Below are 24,392 nucleotides of genomic sequence, written 5' to 3' on the forward strand. Positions count from 1 at the left end.
AACGTGTTCAGCCTTTAGAGCCAGGTTGATTAGTTTGGGGCACCTGTGTGCCTACTAAGTCCCTGACACACAGTTGATGGGCCATAAGTGCTTGCAGTTCCCGTCATTCTTTTCAGTGTGTGTGGCCCTGATAAGAAAATTTTCTTGCCATGTTAAGGTCAATTTTAAAAAGAAAAAAAGAGTTATTATCTGTATGAGACATTATAGCAGCCATTTTACTAAAGGACATACCCAGATCTCTAGGAACACACACACAATGACCAGTGGCACATTTTAAAAATACTACGTGTTTATATTATGAACAGACCAAGTGGGAATTATTAGCACAATGACTAGAGATTTCCTATTTAGACAAAGTGGGATTGAAGAGATACAAATATAATTATAGTCCATTTGCTGAGTGCTGTGTTCCTTTTATATCTCTCTCTCGATCAACCCTCGCAACCATTCTCTGAAGCAGATATTATTCCCATTTCATAGATGAGGCCACTGAAGCTTAGAGAGGTCACCAGACGATGGTCACACTGAGGAAAGCACATACCGCCACCCTCCACGGGTCCAGGAGGGCTTCCTGGCAAGGAGACTTCAGTGTTTGCTCCTTCTGCTCCACGCTCTCCCAAGCAGTCCCATCCCCCTGCTTCCTCTAGGCAGAGCCCCACCCAGGATATCTTAAGCAGAGACACATCTCCCTCTTTTAAACTTTTTTTTCTTAGGTACAGTGACTGCTAGAGCTTTTAGATTTAAGAAACATTTTATTTAATTATTGCTCGGTCCCTTATGTGCAGGGTATTCCTTGCTAATGCCTATGTCTTAGTTATTATATTGTTATTTATTATAATGGGCAAAATTATCTTCTCTGCTCCCCTTCTCTTCCAATCAGTGCTCAGCCAGAGCCTACACACGCTTGTGCTACAGAGCCGTCTTCAGCGCAGGTGGAATCACTGAGCCCCAAGCAAGGCCAGATCAAGCATTGTCATCCAGGTTGTTTTCTGTTTGATTGCTGGGATCACACCTGAATCTCGGAGAGAAATATTATTCACAGGGACATGGTGGCAATCCTAGCAGGCCCAGAGCAGTGATGAGTGTACAAATTCTGCAAATCTTGGCAGTAATGATAGTACTTTCTTTTCATGTGAGAAGTACTATTTCATTTGTGATCTCATTTCAGGAGAACAGGCCCATGGGGAAAAATGGTGTATGTTTACTTTACAAATGAAGAAACTGAGGAACCATAGATTAGTGCTCCCAGTGCCCTTTGACTAGTTAGCTGACACTTGAGCCCAGGCCTCCTAAATCCAAGGTCCTACCATTTGCCTCTGCTGGACCCCATTCCCACCCTGAGATTCCAGGAGAAATAGAAAGAAGCCCTCCAGCAGAACTGAGTCTGGGATTTTCCTGGTGTCTGCGGTACCACGGCTGAGAAGACAGGCAGGCATGGCCTTCACCTGGCAGAGAGTGGCGCCTGCCTGATGAGTCAGCAGGCTCCAGCAGGTCATGAGAGTTCTCTGCTCTTCATACTCAGTTATTTCTGTCAATGGAAGGTGGCAGGAATGATCATCTGAACAAAGCAGATAATGGGAAAATTATTCCTATTTGACTCTGAAATGAAATATATACTTTTGCTTTTGTTTCTGGTTTTTTCTTTTACTTATTTTTTGCTCCAGCGTTAATAGTACAACCAACTCCTTACTTGTGTTTTTCTTGACTGATGTGAAAATGGAAATGACTCTTCATCCGCCAAGTATACATCCTGTGTAGGATGGGGAGCTGAGGTGATGATAGGTTTGTCAACGGGGAGGTATATTGTCTATAAATGAATAATTAGGCTTGACTAGTATCTGTCTGCATTCCCAGTCAGTATTTCATGAGTTGGAGGGCAAAATAAGAATTCTTCTGTGGGGGTGAGAAAATTCCTTCTGCCCCCATGGCGAGAATGACACGCAGTGGGATTGTAGTTCAAAACGGTACTAGATTGCTTGAGTCAGACTTTAGGAAATCCATGAAGGCCTTTGCGAAGGACAGCGGCCCTTGAAGGCAACAAGGGACTCCTGCTAGGTTAAGCCACCATGCCTCATTAGTCAGACTTGTTTTCCTTGTCAATGTAGGGCTCTTTCTTTAGGGAGTCATCTGATCCAGTTTCAGAGAAGGCGTCTGTGTTTGATGGAAGTTGGTGGAGCAGGAAATATTGATTTGGAAGCTGTTGACACTTGGAAAGAGGGAGTTAATTTAGATGTCAGAATTGATCAGTGGGGCTAAATTTAGACACCAGCCTGAGAGTTTCTCTTTTGAATATACCCTCAAAAAAAAAAAAAAAAGAAAGAAAAGGGACACCTTATTTGAAATGCCATTAATGGGAACAGAAAAAGAGAGGACAGCAATGTGTTATTATACAGCTCTGTCATTAGAGCTCATAGATTAAAGGTTTAGATTTGGCTATCATACCCTTAAGTGTAGTTACACCGCAATTATATTAAACTGAAGCTTTGAGGAGTGACAACGCCGGAGACATTAGACTGAAAATTATTTTCAAGTATTTAGAACAAATGAAATTGATTAACGCAACTGATTTTCTTTCTGAGGGATTACATAGGACTTTGTATCTAAGATCAGTGACCCAAATACCTCCAGAGAAATGTTGAATCTTGAAGGGAAACCACTCCCCTGGTTTCAGTCCATGGTCCAGGGCCCTAGATCACACAGAAGCCTTTTCTCCTAGAAAAATAGTTCTAATTATTCTCCAGATCCCACAAAATGCGCTTATTGCTTTTTAGGAAAATTACTACTCTGGTAAGGATGACCTCATGTTTGTTAGATAATTCAGGAAGATTTGAAAAACCTGCTTAATGGGCATAAAACTAAATGAATTTCCATACGTATTCCTGCAGAGCAGTGCGTTTAGCAGACTATAGGCCAAAATGGATTTATAAGACCTTGGGGCTCTAAGCTATGGGGAAAGAAATCATACTTTTTGTCTACTAAAGACATTGACTTCGACTACCCCTGGAGACTAAATACTTGCCAAAATTTGCATATGATCAAGATGGACATTCAAAACAAAAGAGAAAATATTATCCTGTCCCATATTCCTGTCAAGAGTACTGTGTTCAGTTCTGTACACTGTATATAAAAGTTAGAGAGGAGTTGGAGTAGATGCAAGAGAGACAACCACAGGGGCAAGTACTATCCATTTGTTTCAACATGGAGATAATTAAGACACATGGTCATAGTCTATAAAACCATGAAGGATGAACATGTATAATTTCATAAATTGTGAATTTTTAGAACTAAGAAACACTGGAAACATAACAGGCTTCCAGTTACCATCCGAGGGGCTGACGGTTTTTCCTGTGGCTGGAGTTTCAGAAATGACTGTGCCTTGGGATAAGTCATCTGCAATGGCAGGCCTTGGAGTCAGCGGCCTTAATGCAACCTCGTAGTTTTGTTGTGTGACCTAGAGAACACAGTCATATACAAGCACCTTCCCAGCCTAGGTGGTTACAGGGTCCAGCTTGCCCAGGTTAGATGGCATTGTCATTTGTGGGCATCCATGTTCAGCTAACCAGAACCAGTCTTCTCCTAACTTGGAGTTATCCGAGCTTCCTTGGCTTGAGGAAGCAATAGATCTCCATCTTCAGCTCCCTGTCTCTGCTCTGACTGAGCTGAATTCGTGGTCCAGCTCCTAAGTCCTCAAGCAGCAATACTCTTCCGGCCCCTCATTTCTGCAGAGCTCAGTTTCTCTGGTATCCTATGGTGATAAGGGCAGTCTCTGAATTTTGAAAGAAGTATGGAATATTAGGGCTCAGAGTGACCTTCAAAGGTCATCTAACCTATAGGTAAACTGTTGCCTAAGATGATTGATCAACATAAAATGTTCATTTTACGGATTACATCTTAGGGTTTGCAAAATACTTTTACATTAGCTGTTTCGTTTCATCATTACCCTATGACTTAGGCAAGCAAAGTGTTACCATTTTACAGATAAGAAAACAGCCTCAGAGAGATTAAATGACGTTTCCAAAGTCACACAGCTCAAGATTAGTAGGACCAACATTTTCTCATTTTTATTACAATATTTCTTCTACTACCTTGCGATCATTTGGATGTTCACAGAATAAATAACCTACTTTATGAACCTGGAAGATAAAGGACTACAGGAATATAAAATTTTACCAATGAACATTGTCATTGATCAGAGTACAAAGAATGATGATAACAGCTAAGGTACCTACACCACATTGGAATATTCCTATAAGCTCTACAAATACTAGAATAAAATTAATATTCCTAAACTTTTCCTCTTCTCATTGTGAGAAGAATAAATGAAGAATCATAGCATTACCTTCCTTTGCTCCAAAACTAAACATCACCACCACCACCACCATCATCAGGCTTTACATTTTACAGTACGTTGCATCAACCCTGATACAGAAAGGGAAGGTACTGTTATCCTAACCTTACAGATGAGAAAACTGAGGCTCCAAGGGGTTAAGTGATTTTGCTGGGTAGTAACAGAGCCTGGTGTTCTGACTTCAGATTTTATGTGCTTTCTGCACTCTCCCATCTCTGCTTCTAGGACTGACTCAATCATAGGGATCAGTCCTACCCCTGAACCTAAGCCATAGATATAAACCACCATGCGTTATCAAATCTCCCACTTTGAAGTCCTGGAATGCCTTTATAAACAACATTTGGGAAATAAAAATGAACAAGGATCTCAAGTATATGGCATGATTTAATGAAAGATGTAGAAACTGAAGCCTATAATATTTCTAAATAGAAAGCTGGTAAATGGAGATCCCACAACCATAACTATAACTGATCTTTCCAGTTGGCTGAAACTAGAAAGGAAAATATTCCAGCAAGACTCAGGAGGCCCAGAAGGAGTCAAATTGTCCCTCAAGCATTGATTTGTGATGCACATGGAGAATATGTTTCTCTGACACCCTCAAGTGAATCTTGAACCAAGCAAAATGCAATGAATCATGGCAGAAGGACTTACATAGTTCAAAAATATACACTGTGAGCTCTTTTTCCAAAGAGATGAAGCATTTGGGCATGCAATCCATGTGTGCATGTACCCAAACTTCCAGGCAGCTTTTGGAAATCCTTAGCACCACTAGCCAGCCAGCCAGCCAGCCAGCCAGCCACAGTACACCAGTGGCATCAGAGACTTCACACATACACTCTGAGCAGTTATTTCCTGCAACTAATTGCTTTAGAGATTGGCATCTCATCTACAATCTGCCAGACTGGCCATGAATTAACACCTCAATCCAAATAGCCCAGCTTTAGTGGGATTTATGCCCTGATGTTATCCATGCACAATATGGCATCAGTCATTTTCTGCCCAAGGAGGAAATTTGAGAAACGCCTATGAGGGTTATGGAATAGGAGACCAGGCTTAGTATTTTTCTAGTTGTTTAACATGAAGAAATTGAGAGGAGAAAAAAATCTGAAAAAATCTAAAACAGATTGTGGTGTCTTCTGCTTTGCCTTGAGGTAACAGATGGATGGTATTTACTGATCTTGATATTTCAGAAGAATTTTTATTTTTTCTCCAAGCAAACTCTCAGATTCTCTAATAAAGAAAATATTTGGCAATTTTCTGGTGACCAGACACAAGGTAGATTTTCAAGGCCTAAATCTTCTGGTTTGATTATTCGTGATTGACTCTGTTAGCTAAATAATTGCCACATCTCCGTTTCACTCACCTAGGACCATCTATCTAGACAGTGTGAGCTGTTTCTCCTTCTATTCTAATATTCTCTAGCTGAGTTTTCTTTCTCCCAGTGCTAATTAAGGTCACCTAGAAATTTTACTCAGCCTAGCCGTAGCCTCCAAATAATTTAAATCAATTATAACTTACTTTCCCTTTTTCTAATGACCCGGTGTATGGATTATTAGTGCTATTTTGCTTGTTTTCTTTCTCTTTCCGCCTTCCTTTGGGTTGTTTACCTACCAAAGCTCAAACCTGTCTACTCTTGGCTATATTGCAAGGCATAGGAGGTTAAACCCACTGCTCAGGTGTGATTTGAGTACTCTCCACAGATAATCATTCACTGTTTCAAAAACATTACTGCACACCCATCATATGCAAGGTACTGTGCTAGGTAATTTGTGAAATTAAAATATGACTAATATATTAGTCTAGTCTTCCAGAGTTTACATTCTAAGTGGGGAAATGAAACATAAGTCAAAACAGCTGAACAAGGCAGTCTGTGGTGAGTGCCACAAAAGTGGTACATACAAAATGGTTTGGTTGTGCTAGATGATGAAGAGATTATTTCTAATGGAAGTGAATAGGTATGGAATATTTCAAGAAGTTGTTGATGTTTGAACCGGGCCTTAAAAAAAGAAAAGGATACCAACAGATGGAATTTATTTATACTATTCTATGTTCCGGAAGGAACTTCAGAAACGTACATACAATGCAATCAGATAAAGTAATGTTTAAATTAAGTGGGTGAGGAAATTGGGACAGAGGGATGATAAGAGTAGGAAAGAATATATGAAGCTGGGAATAAGGTTGGTACTTATTTATGGCACAGGGTGCCAGGTAAGATTAGGGAGATGACGATTTTATTTTATATTTTAAAATTATTTTATTGAGGTCATATTGGTTTATAACATTGTGTAATTTCAGGTGTACTTTATTATATATCAGTTTCTGTAAGGCTGCATCATGCTCACCACCAATAGTCTATTTTTTATCCATCACCGTACATATGTGCCCCTTTACCCCTTTCTCCCACCCCCTTCCCCCTCTGGTAACCACTAATATGTTCTCTTTATCTATGTATTTGTTTATCTTCCACATATAAGTGAAATCATATGGTATTTGTCTTTCTCTGTCTGACTTATTTCGCTTAACATGATACCTTCAAGGTCCATCCATGTTGTTGCAAATGGGACGATTTTGTCTTTTGTATGGCTGAGTAGTATTCCATTTTCTTTATCCATTCATCAGTTGATGGGCACCTGGGTTGCTTCCACATTTTGGCTATTGTGAATAATGCTGAAATGAACATGGGGTGCATAAATCTCTTTGTATTGTTGATTGCATGTTCTTTGGATAAATACCCAGTAGTGGGATGGCTGAATCATATGGTATTTTTATTTTTAATATTTTGATAAATCTCCATACTGTTTTCCATAATGACTGCACCAGTTTGTATTCCCACCAGCGGTGTATCAGGGTTCTCTTTTCTCCACATCCTCTCCAACATTTGTTATTTTCTGTCTTGTTAATTATAACCATTCTGACAGGTGTAAGGTGATATCTCATTGTAGTTTTTATTGGCATTTCCCTAATAATTAGTGATGTTGAACATCATTTCATGTGCCTGTTGACCATCTGTACGTCTTCTTTGGAAAAATGTCTGTTCATATGCTCTGCCCGTTTTTTGGTCAGGTTATTTGTTTTGTTGTTGTTCAGTTGTATGAGTTCTTTATATATTTTCGAGATAAACTCCTTGTCGGTTATATGATTTGCAAATATTTTCTCCCAGTTGGTGGGTTGTCTTTTTGTTTTGTTCATGGTTTCCTTGGCCTTGCAGAAGCTTTTTAGTCTGATGTAGTCCCATTTATTTATTGTTTCTTTTGTGTTCCTTGTCTTAGTGGACATGGTATTTGAAAAGATGCTGCTAAGACTGATGTCAAAGAGTGTACTGCCTATATTTTCTTCTAGGAGTTTTATGGTTTCAGGTCTTACATTCAAGTCTTTAATCCATTTTGAGTTAATTTTTGTGTATGGTGTAAGATAATGGTCTACTTTCATTCTTTTGCATGTGGCTGTCCAGTTTTCCCAACATCATTTATTGAAAAGACTTTCCTTTCTCCATTGTATGTTCTTGGCTAATCTTTGTTGAAGATTAGCTATCCACAGATGTGTGGTTTTATTTTTGGGCTTTCAATTCTGTTCCATTGATCTGTGTGTCTGTTTTTGTGCCAGTACCATGCTGTTATGATTACTATACCTTTATAGTATATTTTGAAGTCAGGGATTGTGATGCCTCCAGCTTTGTTCTTTTTTCTCAGGATTGCTTTGGCTATTTGGGGTCTTTTGTTGTTCCATACGAATTTTAGGATTCTTTGTTCTGTTTCTGTGAAGAATGTCATTGGGATTCTGATTGGGATTGCGTTGAATCTGTAGATTGCTTTAGGTAATATGGACATTTTAACTCTGTTTATTCTTCCAATCCATGATCATGGAATATCTTTCCATTTTTTTATTTCTCCGATTTCTTTCAATGTCTTATAGTTTTCAGTGTATAGGTCTTTCACCTCCTTGGTTAAATTTATTCCTAGGTACTTTATTCTTTTTGTTGTGATTGTAGGAGGGAGATGACTATTTTAATTATCCAGACCCTTCCTGTCCTCTGTCCAACTGTGGGGAGAAGATAGCGAGCTCTCTGATTGATGGATCCATCAGAGAAGGCAACAGCTCTGGGAACCTGCAAAGGCCATTCACTTGCATTTTTGTCCTGACTGCCTAGGTCCTGGGATGGATCCGCAATGGGGAGTCAATGCTCAACGCCAGCCTGGTCAATGCCAGCTCTTTGTCTGAAGCAGAGCAGCTGCAGCGGGAGCACGAGCAGTTCCAACTGGCCATCGAGGTAACACCCAAATCTGACTACACTGTCCTCCCTTCCCCTTTCTGCTCTGCTTCTCATGCAGGATGATTCCTCAAGATGTGGGTATTCCTTTATGTAGTGAAGCCCTTTCTCTTTCTAGTGAAATGGTCCAGGTAGCCTCCCTATTACCCAGAAATTGATGGAGAAGCAAATACAGGGGTTCATCACCCCAAGGATGCCTAGTATTAGAAGACAAGTATTCACACTACAAATGTGGATCTTTCTTACTCATTGGTACCTTTAACCTTCAAGGCCTCAGGTAACACTGAGTGTTTTATACATTATAGACTGTGTACCATGTGAGAAATGAAATGCTAAAAGGTTAGAAGTCACTTCCAGTTGACGATCACTCAGAATTCAGGATAAACAAGTACAAAAGTCATTAGTAAGTTAGGATTCCATTTTTAAACATTTGATTTACATGTAACATTTAGATTCCATTGTCAGATTCTGCCTTTTAACAAGAACAGTGAGCACTGGAGCAGATCTCACTAGGTAGTTTGCTTCACTGAAAGTAGTCGTTCAATAATGCTGGTGGAAGTCATATTTAAAGAATACACTGTAACCCGAAGTTCACCAACTGAGACTTGTTTTAAAGCCTATTTTAAAATAAAACTCCACTTATGATAATCTAATATAAATTTTGTCTTGCTTTAAATAATACCTTTAATTATCCTTTCTACTAGAATACTCTCCTTCCCAAAGAGACTTGAACTGATTGCTGTAGAGTAGTGTGGGGAAAAGAGTAGGAAATAGGACATGGGAACTTATTAAAAATAAAATAAGTTCAGTACCAATGGGAAAAGAGATAAAGAGTGAAAACTTCAAAAATGTTCATTAACAGTGGTTCAGTATAAAACTCAACCCATTTCTAAGTAAGAAATGCAAAAGTGTTATCTTCTACTAAAACAAATGATTGTTAATGAGAATTTTCCACAACAATGGTAAAATTTTAATTGTCTGTGGCAATAAGTATATCTTTAATGCAGTAATCCAACTGATTGCTAGCCATTTTTAAACTAGTATTAATTGATTTCAACCATTTAAATTTTCAGAAACCATCTTGTGTGTGTAAATATAGCATTAACCTGAATCACATGTTTCTATAAGATGCCTGATAGCTTCTTAGGAACCATTGCTAGTACCAGAGTACTGTCTGGGAGTTGAGATTTAAAAATGAGCTGTATATTACACACACAATACGGGAAAATCATTTTCTAAGAAGAACTAGCCAGAGGAGAGAAGTTTTATTATCGTCAGCTGACTCAGTTGTATTTTACTGGCAGGCCCAAATATGACAGTGTGAGGATCTATTCACTGTAAAGAAAAAAACAGGATTGGGGTTACAATCCAGAATCAGGCACACAGTGGTCAAGTCCCCATAGAGAGGGAGCAATGAAGAAGATGAAGGTTGGGCCCGTCAGACTAGAAGCATGGCACGAAGCTGTGAGGGATGCTAGGCAGAGAGAAGACAGCTCTTGGCCGTACCTCCTCCTTGTTTATCTTCAATGTGAAGTTTACCTGCACTGTCAGGTAATTAAATTTTCAGTCACTTAATCAAATGTTGGGCAAGTGAAAATCAAGTGTAAAACACATTTGAGCATCTCCATGAGCTAATGGAAAATAGTGGGTAAATGCATTAGCAATGCTATTGAAATGACCAGATTCCACATGACTTGCCTATGCAGAATGTCTTAATTTGTATTAGATGCTGTTGCATCCTTACAGAATAGAGCCTCGCTAAGCATATGTGTCTCTTAATTACGTGGGTGCAACTTGATCAAATATTCTTGGAATTGATGTTGAGATATAAGTCCCTGAAGAGTTTATGTCAATGGTCTCAAGAGGACACGGCAAAGCAGATAGGATTTCTAGAAGATCTTGGGAATGGCAGGTAGGCAGGGTGTGCAGCATGGCGAGATTATAATAAAGAGGACAGAACCAGAATTTCAACATACGCTCCTTCTCCAGGTGGCCTTGTGCTTCTCTCTAAATGTGTTGGTTTAGACCAGGTTCTGCAGGGACCTGCAGGGAATATATGCCAGGGAGGATTTAAGCAATTTGAAAGGGAATCTAACTAGTCTGGTTTGGCTTAACCCATTTTGATGGTGTTACTGGAGCCCTTTACAATGATTGCTGAGAGGGAATATAATTTGACTTCTTGGACCCTAGGAAAGAACCCTGGGTTCCAGAGGGGAAAATAAAAAAGCTATAAGGAGGTAGATCATATAATTTATTGTTAAAACTGAGACACTTTAAAGAGTGGAGGAGGGAATTATTAGTAACTAAGCCAGAAAAATAGGCATATACTACAATTGTCAGGGGCAAACCAAGATGCTTGCTCACCCTAGCTTGGATGGGTGGCCTCATCAGTTTGAAGGTTTTGGTCTCCCCAAAGAAGGTCAGAATTTTTACCTGAAGTAGGCTTGGTTTCAGGGAAACTTTCCCCAGAGCCATTCAGAATAGAGAGCAGTACACAACACCCAGAAGCATAGCTTTATCAACAAACCCAGATTATTATTTGTTAGTATCCACAATATTGTGGCTGATGTGTGAAGAACTGTGAACCTCATAGAGACAAGCTCAATTTTGAAATCCATTTTTGTCTGAAATCCTCCTAAGCATAAACATTATGGCAGAAGTAGTGGTTAAAACTGGATAATAAATTCAATTTTCTTCCACGTACTCCTACTAAATGTTAGCATCCTTGATAATCCACATCTTAAAGATGTAGCACTCAATAGGATTAGATAATAGAGAGTAGAGATAAATGCAAAATAATGACTCAACGTTAGTAAAGTCAAGATTATGTCATATGCATAAAGGTTTATCATTTTCAGAAATTAGAGGGGAAAGGGGTTTTCAGGACTATTAGATGATAATGAGCGTCAGAATAAGGTAGAGATTTATTACGTAGCAAAAATTATAGGAAAATTAAAGTTGGTCTTCCACTCTCGGAGAAAAAGACATAATAATGGGTTTACGATGACAATTATATGCTAGTTTCATATAATGAGGAGAGGCCAAATAATTATCATAATCACTAATATTCATTTGGTGAATGCTTCCTCTGAATGAGGAACTGTAGATACCATTCTAAGTGCCAGACATAAAATGATGTAATGTGATCTCATGGAAAGGAATAGGTTTGGGTCTAAGTCAAACCTGAATCTTATTCCTGGTTTCATCACTTCCTTGGTTGTACATTGTTGAGTAATTCGCTTAACCAGCCTGAGCCTCACTTGCTTAATCTGTGAAGTGGGAATAATAATAACCACCTTGTAGTAATGTCATGAGAACTAGAAAAAAATATGCATAAGCAAAGTACCTAGCACAGAGTATACATTTGATTAAATGACAGCTATTAAAGTGATTTTTTAAATAGTCCTTACCTTGAGACTTTCACAGTCTAAGTAAGGAGAATCAGCCAAGTGTTAGGTGAGTGATATAGGAGTTCAGAAAAGGGTAGTTTTTAGTGAGTCTGAGGCTGTCTGAAAAGGCCTCTTTGAAGGAGATCGGACTTGAGCTGAGTCTCAGAGGAAGACTGGAACAAAGATGGGAAGAGTGTAAGGGGTGTTCATTAAAGTCAGGAAGAATGAAAGTAGCAAAAACAAGAAAGTGCATGTGTTTTCAAAGGATTTTTGTAAGGAAGTATTAGTAATAATGTTATGGCAGTAATTGGACCACATGGTGAGGAGCTTTTAATGACATCCTCTAAAGTTTAGACTTAATTTCATAGCAATTGGGGAACCACCGAAGGCTTTTGAATTGAGAGAAGGGAATGATGTTTATAGCACAGAATTAGAGTTTTAGAGCTGGAAAGGATGTTAGAAGTCACTTAATCCAGGCATTTCCTATCACAGAGAATTAGTCTGTCAGAAATGTAAGGAATGGGTTTGATGGATTAGAAATGAAAGGCAAGAAGACTAGTTAGGTGATCACCACAGTTGTCTAGATATGAAGTGGTGAGGGCTAGACTGGGACTCAGGGTGGGAAACAGCAGCCAAGGATAGTGACAAGATTGTAATCCTGGGTGGCAGTGAGGAAGACACCACCAACAGAATGGTAGACTGCAGTGGGGAGACTCTTTTAGAGGGAGGAGGAGATTCGTTTTAGATGTGGAACTTGAGGCAATGTCTGGGAGGAACGTGGAGGTTCTGATAAGGCATTAAAGCCATTTGCATTCATTGGCAAGGGTTCTTCCTCTCTCTAGGAAGATCTTTCACTCTTTTTACTGAGAATGCATCTTTGTAAGTGACTGACATGAGTCAGACAGCTAGATCAACCAAATCAGTGCCACTGACCTAGGTGAGAGGTGTGGCAGGCAGCTCACCCTCACATCCAAAGTCAAAGATGAGGCTCAGATGTCAGGTGAGAGATATAGACTGGGAAGTCATTTACAAAAAGGAGATAATAGAAGCCAAGGGAATAGATGAGTTCTCTGCAGAGTGAGCAAAAACCAAGAATGGACCTTGGGGTACCTCTACGTTTAGGAGACAGGAAAAGAAAATGATACCAATAAGTAAAACAGAGAAAGGAATCAGGGATTTTTAGTGGAGCATTTCTGCCTGTTAGTTTGGTTTTTCTAGCTGCGTTCAGCAACGAGGAACCCAAATGCTGATATGGTCATCAGGATTGAAGGCTGACTCAGTAGCAAAGCAAAGGAATGAAGGATTCTAGGTTGCTAGAGGAGGTCGTGCTAAGGTAGCTAACACTGAGTACTGATTTGGGAGAGCAAGAAGGGAAGCCAGGAGGTGGTTGATAGACTGGGAAAAATAAATAGGACTGTGTAGACTGCTGTCAGGGATGAGGGTGAAGGGGGAGATAGAGGTGAAAAGGAGCAAGGTTGTACTCTCACACAGAGAGTGCTGAATGGATTCGCTCTTGGGAACTGTCCCGGCACTGCTGCCCAAGAAGAAGGGCAGAATTAATTCTGGAGTAAGTTACTGGGCTCCTAGCTGTCCCTTTTCACTGCCAGCTGAGCTATACTTTCCTAAAAGTGAAAAGGCCGATAGTACTGTGCCATTCGGTTGAAATGATCCCAGCAGTTGTGGTTGGGATAATATTAGCTCTTTGAAGTCATATGGCTCATCCACATCAGTCCTTTATTTTAATAAATTTTAAATTTTAATCCCATATTGCTCTCTCCCTGCTACCCAGTCCTCCAGCCTGGTCTCCCCACCTCCTACAGTTAATGTGAATTCAGAGAATTCACACCACGTTTAGCCAGAATAAGAAAATAAACCTTCTACGAGATCTGTATTATCCTCAAGGCAAACATAAATAATGTAGTCATGTGGGGATTATATGTTGAGCAGAATTATCTACTGTCCTGCTCTGTTCCCTTGGTGAGGTAATCAAGGCATGGTGTTCTTATGCTTTATTAACCTGCCAAATTTGTTCCTTCTAGTGGAGTCCTTTTCAACTGATAATTAATGTTTAAAATGAATTCATTGTTGGCTGAGATTTGTGTTACAGGGGGATTTTTTTAATGTGCTGTGTTTATTTGTTCTGTAAAATGGGACTGCAGCAGTAACCTCCTTTGAAAACTCATGATGATGAAGGATTTTATGATTAGATTTGAAAAGGAAATTTAACTGATGTATGAACCAATCAGGGAGAAGATTTATACACAACTGCTGTTTCTCTACCACAGAAATGGAAATGTCTTTAAAACCCAGAGTAATACAAGTAGAAGAGAAAGGAGTGGGGGCAGGAATTAGGGACCTGAGCGATTAGTTAATGGAAATGTATGATATTCTTTTTTTAAAATGTGCTTTAACAACAATGATGTGTTAATCATCATGACAAAATGTTTGAATCAGTCATTTAAAGCTCTTTAACTTTTCTGCATCTTTTCACTCACGCCTCGCTCCACCCCCTCCCATACCACGCCTGGGTCGTTCCCACGGACCTCTCTCTCCTCCCCTGTGCCCAGTCCCTCTTTCATGCCACTTCCTTGCAGAAGACGCACCAGAGTGCCCTGCAGGTACAGCAGAAAGCCGAGGCACTGCTCCAGGCTGGCCACTATGACGCAGACGCCATCCGGGAATGTGCTGAGAAGGTGGCCCTCCACTGGCAGCAGCTGATGCTGAAGATGGAAGACCGGCTAAAACTGGTCAATGCTTCTGTGGCCTTTTACAAAACTTCTGAACAGGTGAGGGAAAGGGCTGTGGGATGTGTGGGGCTGAGATTGATGGAGGGTCATTTTCTGCCTCACACTGCAAATCTGCAGTGTCTACCTCAGCAAGAAGCCAGTCCTCTCAGTGTTAACCTTTGAGAGTAGAAGAATCATTTATGGGAACACCATGATTGGCTTCCTTATAAATCTTTTCCATTAGAGAAGCAGACCGTGTGATTTGTTTCTTATAAATTTCTCAAATTCATCAGATCTAGGTGTCGAAGTAGAAATTAGGTGGGTGTATGCTAAATGCTAGATTTAAGTGGTGTTTCAATCAGCTTTTGCCACAATAATGCTGTGTAACAAATCACCCCAAAACTCAGTGGTATAAAACAATAAGCATTTATCTTTTGTTTAAGTTTCTGGAGTTCAGCTGATCTTGGCTGAGCTTGGTAGAACTAGGCTCCAAGGTGCAAATTGGCTCTAGATCTGTTCCCATGTCTCTCATCCTCCTCGTCCAGCAGCTACTTGAGGCACATTTATAGTGAAAGGCAGGAGTGAAAGGCAAGACCCCAAAATCTACTATGCCAGTGCATTTCAAGTCTCTGTCATATGTTCTAAAATCCATTTGGCCAAAACAAGTCACGTGGCCAAGCCAACATCAATGAGGCAGGGAAGTATATGCTTCCTATGAAGGTTGGGAGAGGAGAGTGACAATTTGCTGAACATGATCTAATCTAACACAATCAGGCACTATGCATTCTTTGAAAACTATACCACTCTTTCACTCATGGGTCTCCTGGTCTAATGGAGGAAACACTGCTCTCTATCATTGGAGAACTCTGAGCCTAGCTGGTAGCGTGGTGCAGCTGTCGGAGAAAAGACAGGAGATGCAGACAACAGGGCCATAAAGATGCAGACCCATTACTTATTACATCTGTACAGCAATATGCACAAGGGCTAAGAGGATTTTTAAATGATTTGGGTATTTTTAGGGAATTCTTTTCATGAAATAGAGAGTTAAAACAGGAGTAATTTTATTCGATGTAAAATACTTTCCTCATTTAAATAGTTTCCTGGTAGAAATAGATCAGAGAAACAGTCTCCTCTGGGTGACTTATAGGGAACATGGGAAAACCTGTCTCAGAGCAAATGTAACATGCCTGTCAGGGGGCCCTGAAGCCAGTGTTCGCATCTCCATACCTTCTCCCAGTGCTCTTCTCTGTTGTTTTAGAGAGAGGATGCCTTTGATGGCCACGGAAGTGGGAGCAGCAGACCAAGATGATAGAGAGCTTCTCCAGCTGATCTGATCTGTGAATCAACACAATCCCAATCAAATGCCAGCAAGCTGTTTTGTAGAAATTGATATGCTGATTCTAAGATTTATATGGAAATCCAAAGAACCTAGAATAGCCAAAACAATCTTGAAAAGGAAGAACAAAGTTGGAAGAGTTACGCTACCTTATTTTGAGACTTACTCTAAAGCTGCAGTGATCAAGACAGAATGGTGTTGGTGTCAGGATAGACACAATGGAACAGAATAGAGGTTCCAGAAGTAGACCCACAGATATACAGTTAGTTGATTTTTGACAATTCCGTGAGTAAAGGAAGTCTTTTCAACAGATGGTGCTAGACAACTGAATAGCCATATGAAAAAAAAATGAGGCTTAATTCCTGTCTAATATCATACACAAATTTTAATTTGAGATGGATCAAGATGCTGAAAGGGGCAGAGTACTAGAGTCAGAAAATTTGACCCTGAACTGACCTTGCCAAAGGTCACTTTATCTCTCTAGATTTCTGTTTGTTCTCCTATTAAAGGATTTATGCTTGATAATCTTTTCATTTCTTCCAGCTCCCAAATTAATTAGTTTTAAGTCTAATACTGTCATGGGACAGGTGTCAGGTGCTCTTTTTCTTAAAGTTTTTTCATGTGTATAATCTGTGTTTTCTCAAGACGTGAGCCCTCCTGCTGTTTTCATGCCTTGCATAAAGAGAGGTGTGTGGTGCTAGAGAAGTCAGCCAGAGTCCAGGGACAGGCCTCCTCATGACATGGGAAGCATGTTGGCTATGGGGGTATTCTGCCAAGTACATCTTTTAGCTCAGTTCATAACTGAATAAATGTCCTATCCGATGCCACACCCTTCCTTAGAAGGGATGACTTTCTCAAACAGAGGAGGCCAAGCATAGGTATAGTTGCTCTCCCCTGCTGCCATAGCCAAGCAAGAAATCAAAGCCTATTAAAGGAAAGTATAGGAATATGAGTTTCTGTTTTCTGCATCCTTCCCTAGACCCTGACACTAGGCTGCCCTAGGTCTCCTACTGTGGCATCCAACCAAATTTTCCCTCCAAGACCTATTCGAAATGCTTTTGCTCCCTTCAGAGTTCATTTGTATGGTCACTTAAAGCATAGCCTCTCAGCATTTTTATAATGAAAAGCTTCTTAACTATCTTTTAGGTTAACACAAACTTGTTGTCCCTCTGAAGGAAATGTCCATTTTGCAGTAGAAGGCCTGGAGATGTCATTGCCTTATGGTAGTACCTTGAGACATTTTTGCTGGGATATTTTTCCCCAGGGAGGGTAAAGATAACATTCATTTATGGCCCATAAGTCACACAACATAGGCAACTTCATCTTTTTTTCTTTTGTGAGGAGATCAGCCCTGTGCTAACATCTGCCAATCCTCCTCTTTTTTTTTTTTTTGGTGAGGAAGACTGGCCCTGGGCTAACATCCGTGCCCATCTTCCTCCACTTTATATGGGACGCTGCCACAGCATGGCTTGCCAAGCAGTGCGTGAGTGTGCACCCGGGATCCGAGCCTGCGAACCCCGGGCCACCGTAGCCTAGCGTGTGCATTTAACCGCTTGCACCACCGGGCCGGCCCCAGGCAACTTCCTCTTTTACCTCTGCTTGAGGCTGCTTCTTGTAGAGCAAGTATAGATGGTTGGGCAACCCACATATCTTCTCCAAACCTCACTTTCCTGTTCTGCCTAATTCACAGAGTTATCATCAAGTTATAGCAATATAATATGTAAAAACCCTTTGAAACTCCCCAAATTACTAGTCTCTGTTTTTTTCTTACTCTACGTATTATCCCTAGGTGATTTCATCAACCCCCATAGCTTCAGCCTTCAGCCATTGACCGTCAGAAGATGATTCCAAAATTCATATCTCAGTCATAATCTGTTTCCTAAGCCCCAGATGCTGGATTCTCACTGCCTCCTGGACCTCTCTGAGATGTCCCGGGGCACTGCATACCCTAAATCTACAAACTGAACTTCAAATGGAAAATGTCACCTGTGCAGGGTTCTCTTGGCTGAAGGTCCTCATAAAATACGTCCCGACGGGTTAATTTACTGAGTCTTTTCCTCCACGATTCATTAGGTTTGTAGTGTCCTGGAGAGCTTAGAGCAAGAATACAGGAGAGATGAGGATTGGTGTGGTGGACGAGATAAACTGGGGCCGGCAGCAGAGATCGACCACGTGATTCCGCTCATCAGTAAACATTTGGAACAAAAGGAGGCCTTTCTTAAGGTCAGAGCACATTGTCATCCAAGGTCTGGGACTTGAGCCTTGTTCTTTCATCTGCCTTCTCCCTCTCTCCCCTCTCCTCCCTCCCGCTCTTTCTCTCCCTCTCTGTCCCTAGCGCGCGCACACACACACACACACACACACACACACACACACACACACTGCTTCATATGGGCTTCCCACACCCTGATTTTTTCTAGCTTCTTATCTAAAGGGAGGCATTTGTAGAGAAGGTATTGGCTGGTTAATTTGAAAGGTTGAAAGGTTACACTTCAAACATTATTTCTCTCAGCACTATTTGTATAATTAGGCAATTAGGATACACCGTTGCTACTGGTGCCATGTTCAAATACTCTGATATCCCATTGATGTTGAGAAAAACACATACTTTCACTCAGTTATGTTTGGTTTATAAAAATATTTTTTAATTTAAATAGATAAGCCTAGATATAAAACAATATTAAAATAAATCTTTTATAAACGGATGATACAAAATTTAGGGCAAGAATTAAAGAAACAAATTGACACCTTATTTATTTATCAATCTAACAATTATCAATTCCTGATAAATGTAATAGTGTTTACTCTGCTATATGAAGAGAGAAATACCTTATTTTGTTTGTCTTGTTTTTAATAGAGCCCTAGCTTCCCAGGGAGGAAGCACAGTCCTGCTCTGAACAGGCTTTCAGCTGGTGTGGAAGTCCTCATAAGCCTCTTTCGTCCAGGCTTTGATCTCCTCTGACAGAGTCTTCTGTGTTAAAACTTATCTAAAGGCTCCATTTACTCTCAAATTCCTTGCCTTTATGTTCTGCTTCCTCTCAGCTTTCTGAAAGTACAAAAGAGAATTTTTATCCCTTGACATACTGCCACTGACTTTCCACAATTCCATAATTAACTGCCTTTTATTAGGGATTTTCTCTACTTGACCACCTCTTTAAGTTTTATTCTTATTCTTTTTTTGAGATGGCCTCCCTTTGCCCTCCTCCCTTCTATCTGGTATCTGCCCCTGCATTCGATCAGAACTCTTAGGAATCAGCTCTCACTAATAAGATTAAATAGAAATTCTTCTATATAGGCCTTAAGATGATTTTTTAAATCTTCTCTATTACAAAACAAAATTTAAAACAGAACAATTTAAGTAGAGCCTATCAAAGATTTTAAATAGAGGTATAAAGATATTTCTTCATAAAATTGTTTCTTTTGAAGAAGGAAAAAAGAAAATGGTCTGGTCTGATGTTTTCCATGTGTGCCTAAAGCAATAGTTGAGAAACTCCCTATCGTTGTGGGAATTATATGCCCAGTGGACAGAGCATCGAGCTCTCCATTCGTATGCATTCTTAGTTGATCGAGTTTGGATTCCTTAGCTTGGGACCACTGTCCAGCTGTTAAATTCATAGATCTCAGGGTGGATGGGCCCACCAGCAGTCTTTTACCAGAGCTCCCAGAGGCCATTGTTGCTAATGCAACATTTAAAGTAATTTTTTACCATATAATATGTAGAATCACAGGCTAAGTGTAAAAACGTTTTAAAATTTGACAGTTTTGTGTAGAGATATTTAATTCTGTGGATTAAAAATTAGTAGACTAGCATGTATTACTTCTATAATCAGAAAAAAACCTGCTTTTTAAAGAAATTCAGAAACTCTGTGGTCTTGAGAGAAACTAGAAAGACTGTCAGTAGATCTAGATTCTAGCCCTGACTGGCTTCATGACTCCTGCCCTTTCTGGGCCTCGGTCTCCTCCATAGGTACAGCAACACAGGACAGACCTGTCCTTGCTGCCACCCTCTGCTATTGAGTCTTAAAGGGGGTGGAGTAATGGCTCTTATTTCTTTATGTAAATCGATATTTCTCACCCACAGGATGTTTATTAGTATTATTAAGGTAGGAGTGGATTTGATGGATAAATAAGTTTTTAAAATGTGGGTAATTTCCATTTCAATTTGGATGTATGGTTAATAGGTTCGTATACCAAATTTGCTTTCTTAAGTCTAAAATAAACTAATGTTGAAGTGGCTTACACCAGTGGTCATGTAAGAAGCACTCTGATGGCAGAGGAAAACCAGCCTGAGAGTGAACGTTAGGAATACTGACTCAACATACACTAGTGAAGGGATGGCTAGTTTCTGATTTTTATCTGTGATGGGAAGGGGAGAGGCACAAAGAAAATTCTTTGCTCAATAAAAGGTGAGCCTCCTGTGTTGGAATTGGAGTGTCCATGAACCAGAAGTGGCCTCCAGGGCTCAGCTCACCCAGAGCTCCAGCAGCCTTGTCACCGGCACCCTTTCTCTGGTGTCTTGGATCTCATGCACCTGCTGGACCAGTACTTACACGTGAGGGCTTCACACCCTTGTCTCTCTCAGGCCTGTACCCTGGCACGGCGGAACGCAGAGGTGTTTCTCAAGTACATCCACAGAAACAACGTCAGCATGCCCAGTGCCGCCAGCCACACCCGAGGACCTGAGCAGCAAGTCAAAGGTCAGTGCGAGGCCTGCCAGCCACGACCCTCGTCAGTAGCACGGACCAGCGGCTGTGTGTCTGGTCTTCACGCAATCTCAGATTTCCTGGGTCTGCTCCTTGGATGAGAAAAGTTCGATGTGGGATGGCATGGGCAGTGGTGATTCGCGGGCAGTTTTTTAACATGCATCAAGATTTGGAATGGAAAAATTAGGACAAAATTTCCCCAAAGCTTTTTCATTTATCTCGGAGTCTAGAGCAGTGCTGTCTAATAGAATTTTTTGAAATAACAGCAATGGTCTATATCTACGCTGTGCAATATAGTAGCCACTAGTCAGTCACATGTGGCTGTTGAGGGCTAGAAATATGCCTGGTGCAGCTGAGGAACTAAATTTTTACTTCTCCTGAATATTAATTAATTTAAATGTAAATAGCCAAATGTGGCTAACATATTAAAGAGCACAAAACTAGGGTATCTTACAGCCTGGGAACGAGACATGGACCATTTAAGAGAATCATAAAACCAAGTTCTAATTCTGGCTTTATTACTCATTACTTAAGCTTTGAAAACTTCAGTTTTCTTATTTAAAATTGAAGGAGGGTGTCTAGACTCTTACCGCTCAAAATGTGGTCCCCATATCAGCAGCATTGACATCACTTGGGAGCTCGTAAGGAACACACAATCTCAGGCCCCACCAAAACCTACTGAGTCAGAACCTGCATTTTGGCAAGAGATCCCCCCATCCCACCCCAACCAGGTGATTTGTGATACATAAATTTAGATAAGTAGACTGGTTGAGATAATCTTTAATATCTCTCTGAATTCCATAAAGTCTGTAATCATATGAAATAATCAGTAACCTTTAAAAATTGCTTATTAGCTGACCACGTGAAGCTTAAATTATTATCAGTGGAATCAACTTACTCTGGACCATGCAGAAATTAGCCTTTGAGTGAGAAAAGAATTTAACAAATGTCATCTTGACGCAGCAGAGAAATACAACCCTGGAGATGGAGGCTAGGGACAGAACCAAAACTGACTTGGAGTGAGGGGTGGAAACAGGCTCAGAGAGCTGCGGGGTTGACAGTGGGAGGCGCTGATTGGCCTTAGGAAAAGCCTCCTCCCTGCTCAGAGAGCTCAGGAGGTGGGAAGATCAGAGGCCACTGGAAAGAATTTAACTTAGGAATCAAAGTTCCCTACAGAGAAGAGAGAAGTCGGGTTCCCTTTTTAAATGTGCTACTCTGTTTGCGGTCAAGGGACCCTGTGGGCAGCTGGCATTGTGTCACCCTCCCATTCTTGCACATTTCAAAGCATATGTTCTGACTTCCAAATGTGGGCAGGTGGCAGCTGCCTGCTGAGAGAGCACACGCCCCACCTACACCTCAGTGTGCTAAGAGTGGCAGGAACCCAGAAAGAGGAGGATGTGCTATGCCTCCTGACAGGGAGGGCAAGTGGGTGCCCACAGGAAAGCTTTCAAGAAGGGGGAAAAATGAAACCTGAAACTCTTTAGGATTTTTGCCTGATCTGGGTTGATTCTCTCAGCCGTCATAGAGGGAGCTGCAATGAGCAAAGCTCTGACTAGGAGACGGAGACTAAAGAACATCCAGGTTCTCACTCTCTTTGTCCGATTGAAGCTTCCACCTTAGCAGGGTGGAATATCCTTTTTCTTTCCACCTGCCGCCTGGACCCAAAGCCAGTGCCACTTATTTTAAGTTTTTGTTACAGGAGCAATTATTACGCATAACAACCCAAAAATTCAGTGGCATACAACTGTAAGCATTTATTGTTCACGTGACTGTGGGTTGGCTGGGGGTCAGCTGTCTTGGCTGGGCTTAGCAATGCAGTTCTGCTTCAGGCTGCGAGTCTGGTTGGCTTGGCTCCTTCGCTGTGGTTTGGGTTCTTGTCTGCTCCATGTGTAATGATTCTGGGACCTCGGTTGAAGGGATGGCCGTTACCCAGGAGAACTTCTTGTAGTGGTGATGGCAGAGGTACAAAAGGCAAGGTCAAGTGCAGAAGCACACTTCAAGCCCCTGCTCCTGTCGTATCTGTTAACAACCCATTTGCCATAGCAAGTCACATGGCCGAGCCCAAGGTCAGGGATGAGGAAGTACACTTTGTCTCTTTGGGGAGGAATTAAAAAGTCACATGATAAAGGTATAGTATCATAAAGGTGGATAATTGGGACCCTTAAAATCTCAGCCTCAGGGAAGAGAGACAGATTTTGTCCCTAGAGAGCCAGACTTCTGGGGGCATTAAAAGTACACAAAATCAGTAAAACCTTCTAAGTACAAGCACTGCAGTTTGGGTTGTGTCCTTTTTGTAAAGCATGGTAACTTATGCATTCCAGCCCCTGTATCTTGGGAGACCAGATGGCTAAGGACTCAGGCTCTGAAGTCAAACAGCTCCACCCCTTCTTGTCTGAATGTCCCTGGGCAAGTTACCCATCCTCTCTAAGCCTCAGTTTCTTCATCTGTAAAATGGAGATAATAATGGTGCATGCATCATCGGGTATTGTGAACATACGTGCCTGCCACATAATGAGTGCTTAATAAATATTAGTTTTTTATATCATCATTATTGTGTATTTTATTAGTAATATAGTTAGCAGAAGGCAGACATAATAGAAAAGGAATTTGTTTGCTTCAAGCATAGAAGGTATTATTGAAACACTTAGGAAACCTACCTATGTAGCCAGCTGCTCCTGGAACAACAGGAGAAGGAAGGAGGGAAACGGCATGGACGAACACCTCCCATGGCTCACTGCGGTGCTATGTGCCTTGTGCATATCCTCACACTTAACCATTGTTAGAGGTAACGCCAGCACAGCTTTCAGCTTTTGTTATGATCAGATCCAAAAAACAGGGAGATTTGGGCCTAGAGACAGGATTCCAACACAGTGTCCCTATGCCCACGGTTTAGAAGGTTTAAAATTGAAGCTCTGCTGTTAAAGTGCTGTGCACAGCCTCTTGTACAGGGTAGAGAGGGTGGCGCGTAACGCAGGTCATCGGTGCGGCTACCCCAGTCCTCACGCCATCATTCCTCTCGCGCCCTCTCCTGGAACTCCTCAGGAATGGCTGGGATTCTGGTCAAGTCCGTTTGCTCTTCCATTGAGTTAGTTGTTATGTTAGGGACTGACACTTCCTAAGGTCTCTTACTATCAAGGACTAACTTTGGTGTGAAGAAAATCAGGGTCACTTTTAAGTCCCCCTGGGGACATACTCTTCCTCCCTTACTCGATGGAACCTCATCAACAAACTCTCACCCTAGTTTCCCAATCTTGCTCCCCTCTGGGAAATTCTCTCTGGACCAAGCTTTTGCTCCTTTGCCTCTGATGGGGAGGCTTGAAGGTCATGGTTACCCGGCACCAGGGACACAGGGCTGAAATGGCTGGTTAGATTTGTTCAGGGCCTTCCATTGACCAGCGCTCATCTCCTCTGCCCTGCAGCCATCTTGAGCGAGCTCTTACAGAGGGAGAATCGCGTCCTACACTTCTGGACCTTGAAGAAGCGGCGGTTAGACCAGTGCCAGCAATACGTGGTGTTTGAGCGCAGTGCTAAGCAGGTGTGTTCAGAGCTTTCCCTGGCTTTGCCTCAGTTCTGGGGACTACACAGATGCCCAGATGCCAAGACTTGGGAGAGTCCAGAAGCGG

The 24,392-nt window shown here is 41.2% G+C and overlaps 1 protein-coding gene across 5 annotated transcripts in view; it reads left to right on the forward strand.

Moving 5' to 3' along the window:
• KALRN (kalirin RhoGEF kinase) overlaps nucleotides 1-24,392 on the forward strand; it is a 633,650-nt gene that overhangs the window by 356,645 nt on the left and 252,613 nt on the right. For 3 of the 5 annotated variants that reach the window (XM_058555948.1, XM_058555937.1, XM_058555939.1), the window contains exons 16-20: nucleotides 8,496-8,615; nucleotides 14,572-14,790; nucleotides 18,140-18,289; nucleotides 20,649-20,763; nucleotides 24,189-24,304. In XM_058555948.1, coding sequence (XP_058411931.1) covers nucleotides 8,496-8,615; nucleotides 14,572-14,790; nucleotides 18,140-18,289; nucleotides 20,649-20,763; nucleotides 24,189-24,304 — 720 coding nt within the window. The remainder of the gene's footprint in view (nucleotides 1-8,495; nucleotides 8,616-14,571; nucleotides 14,791-18,139; nucleotides 18,290-20,648; nucleotides 20,764-24,188; nucleotides 24,305-24,392) is intronic. The other 2 variants (XM_058555950.1, XM_058555940.1) reach the window with 1 other exon arrangement.

This window comes from Diceros bicornis, chromosome 15, assembly GCF_020826845.1.
Source record: "Diceros bicornis minor isolate mBicDic1 chromosome 15, mDicBic1.mat.cur, whole genome shotgun sequence".
NCBI classification, from domain to species: Eukaryota; Metazoa; Chordata; class Mammalia; order Perissodactyla; family Rhinocerotidae; genus Diceros; species Diceros bicornis.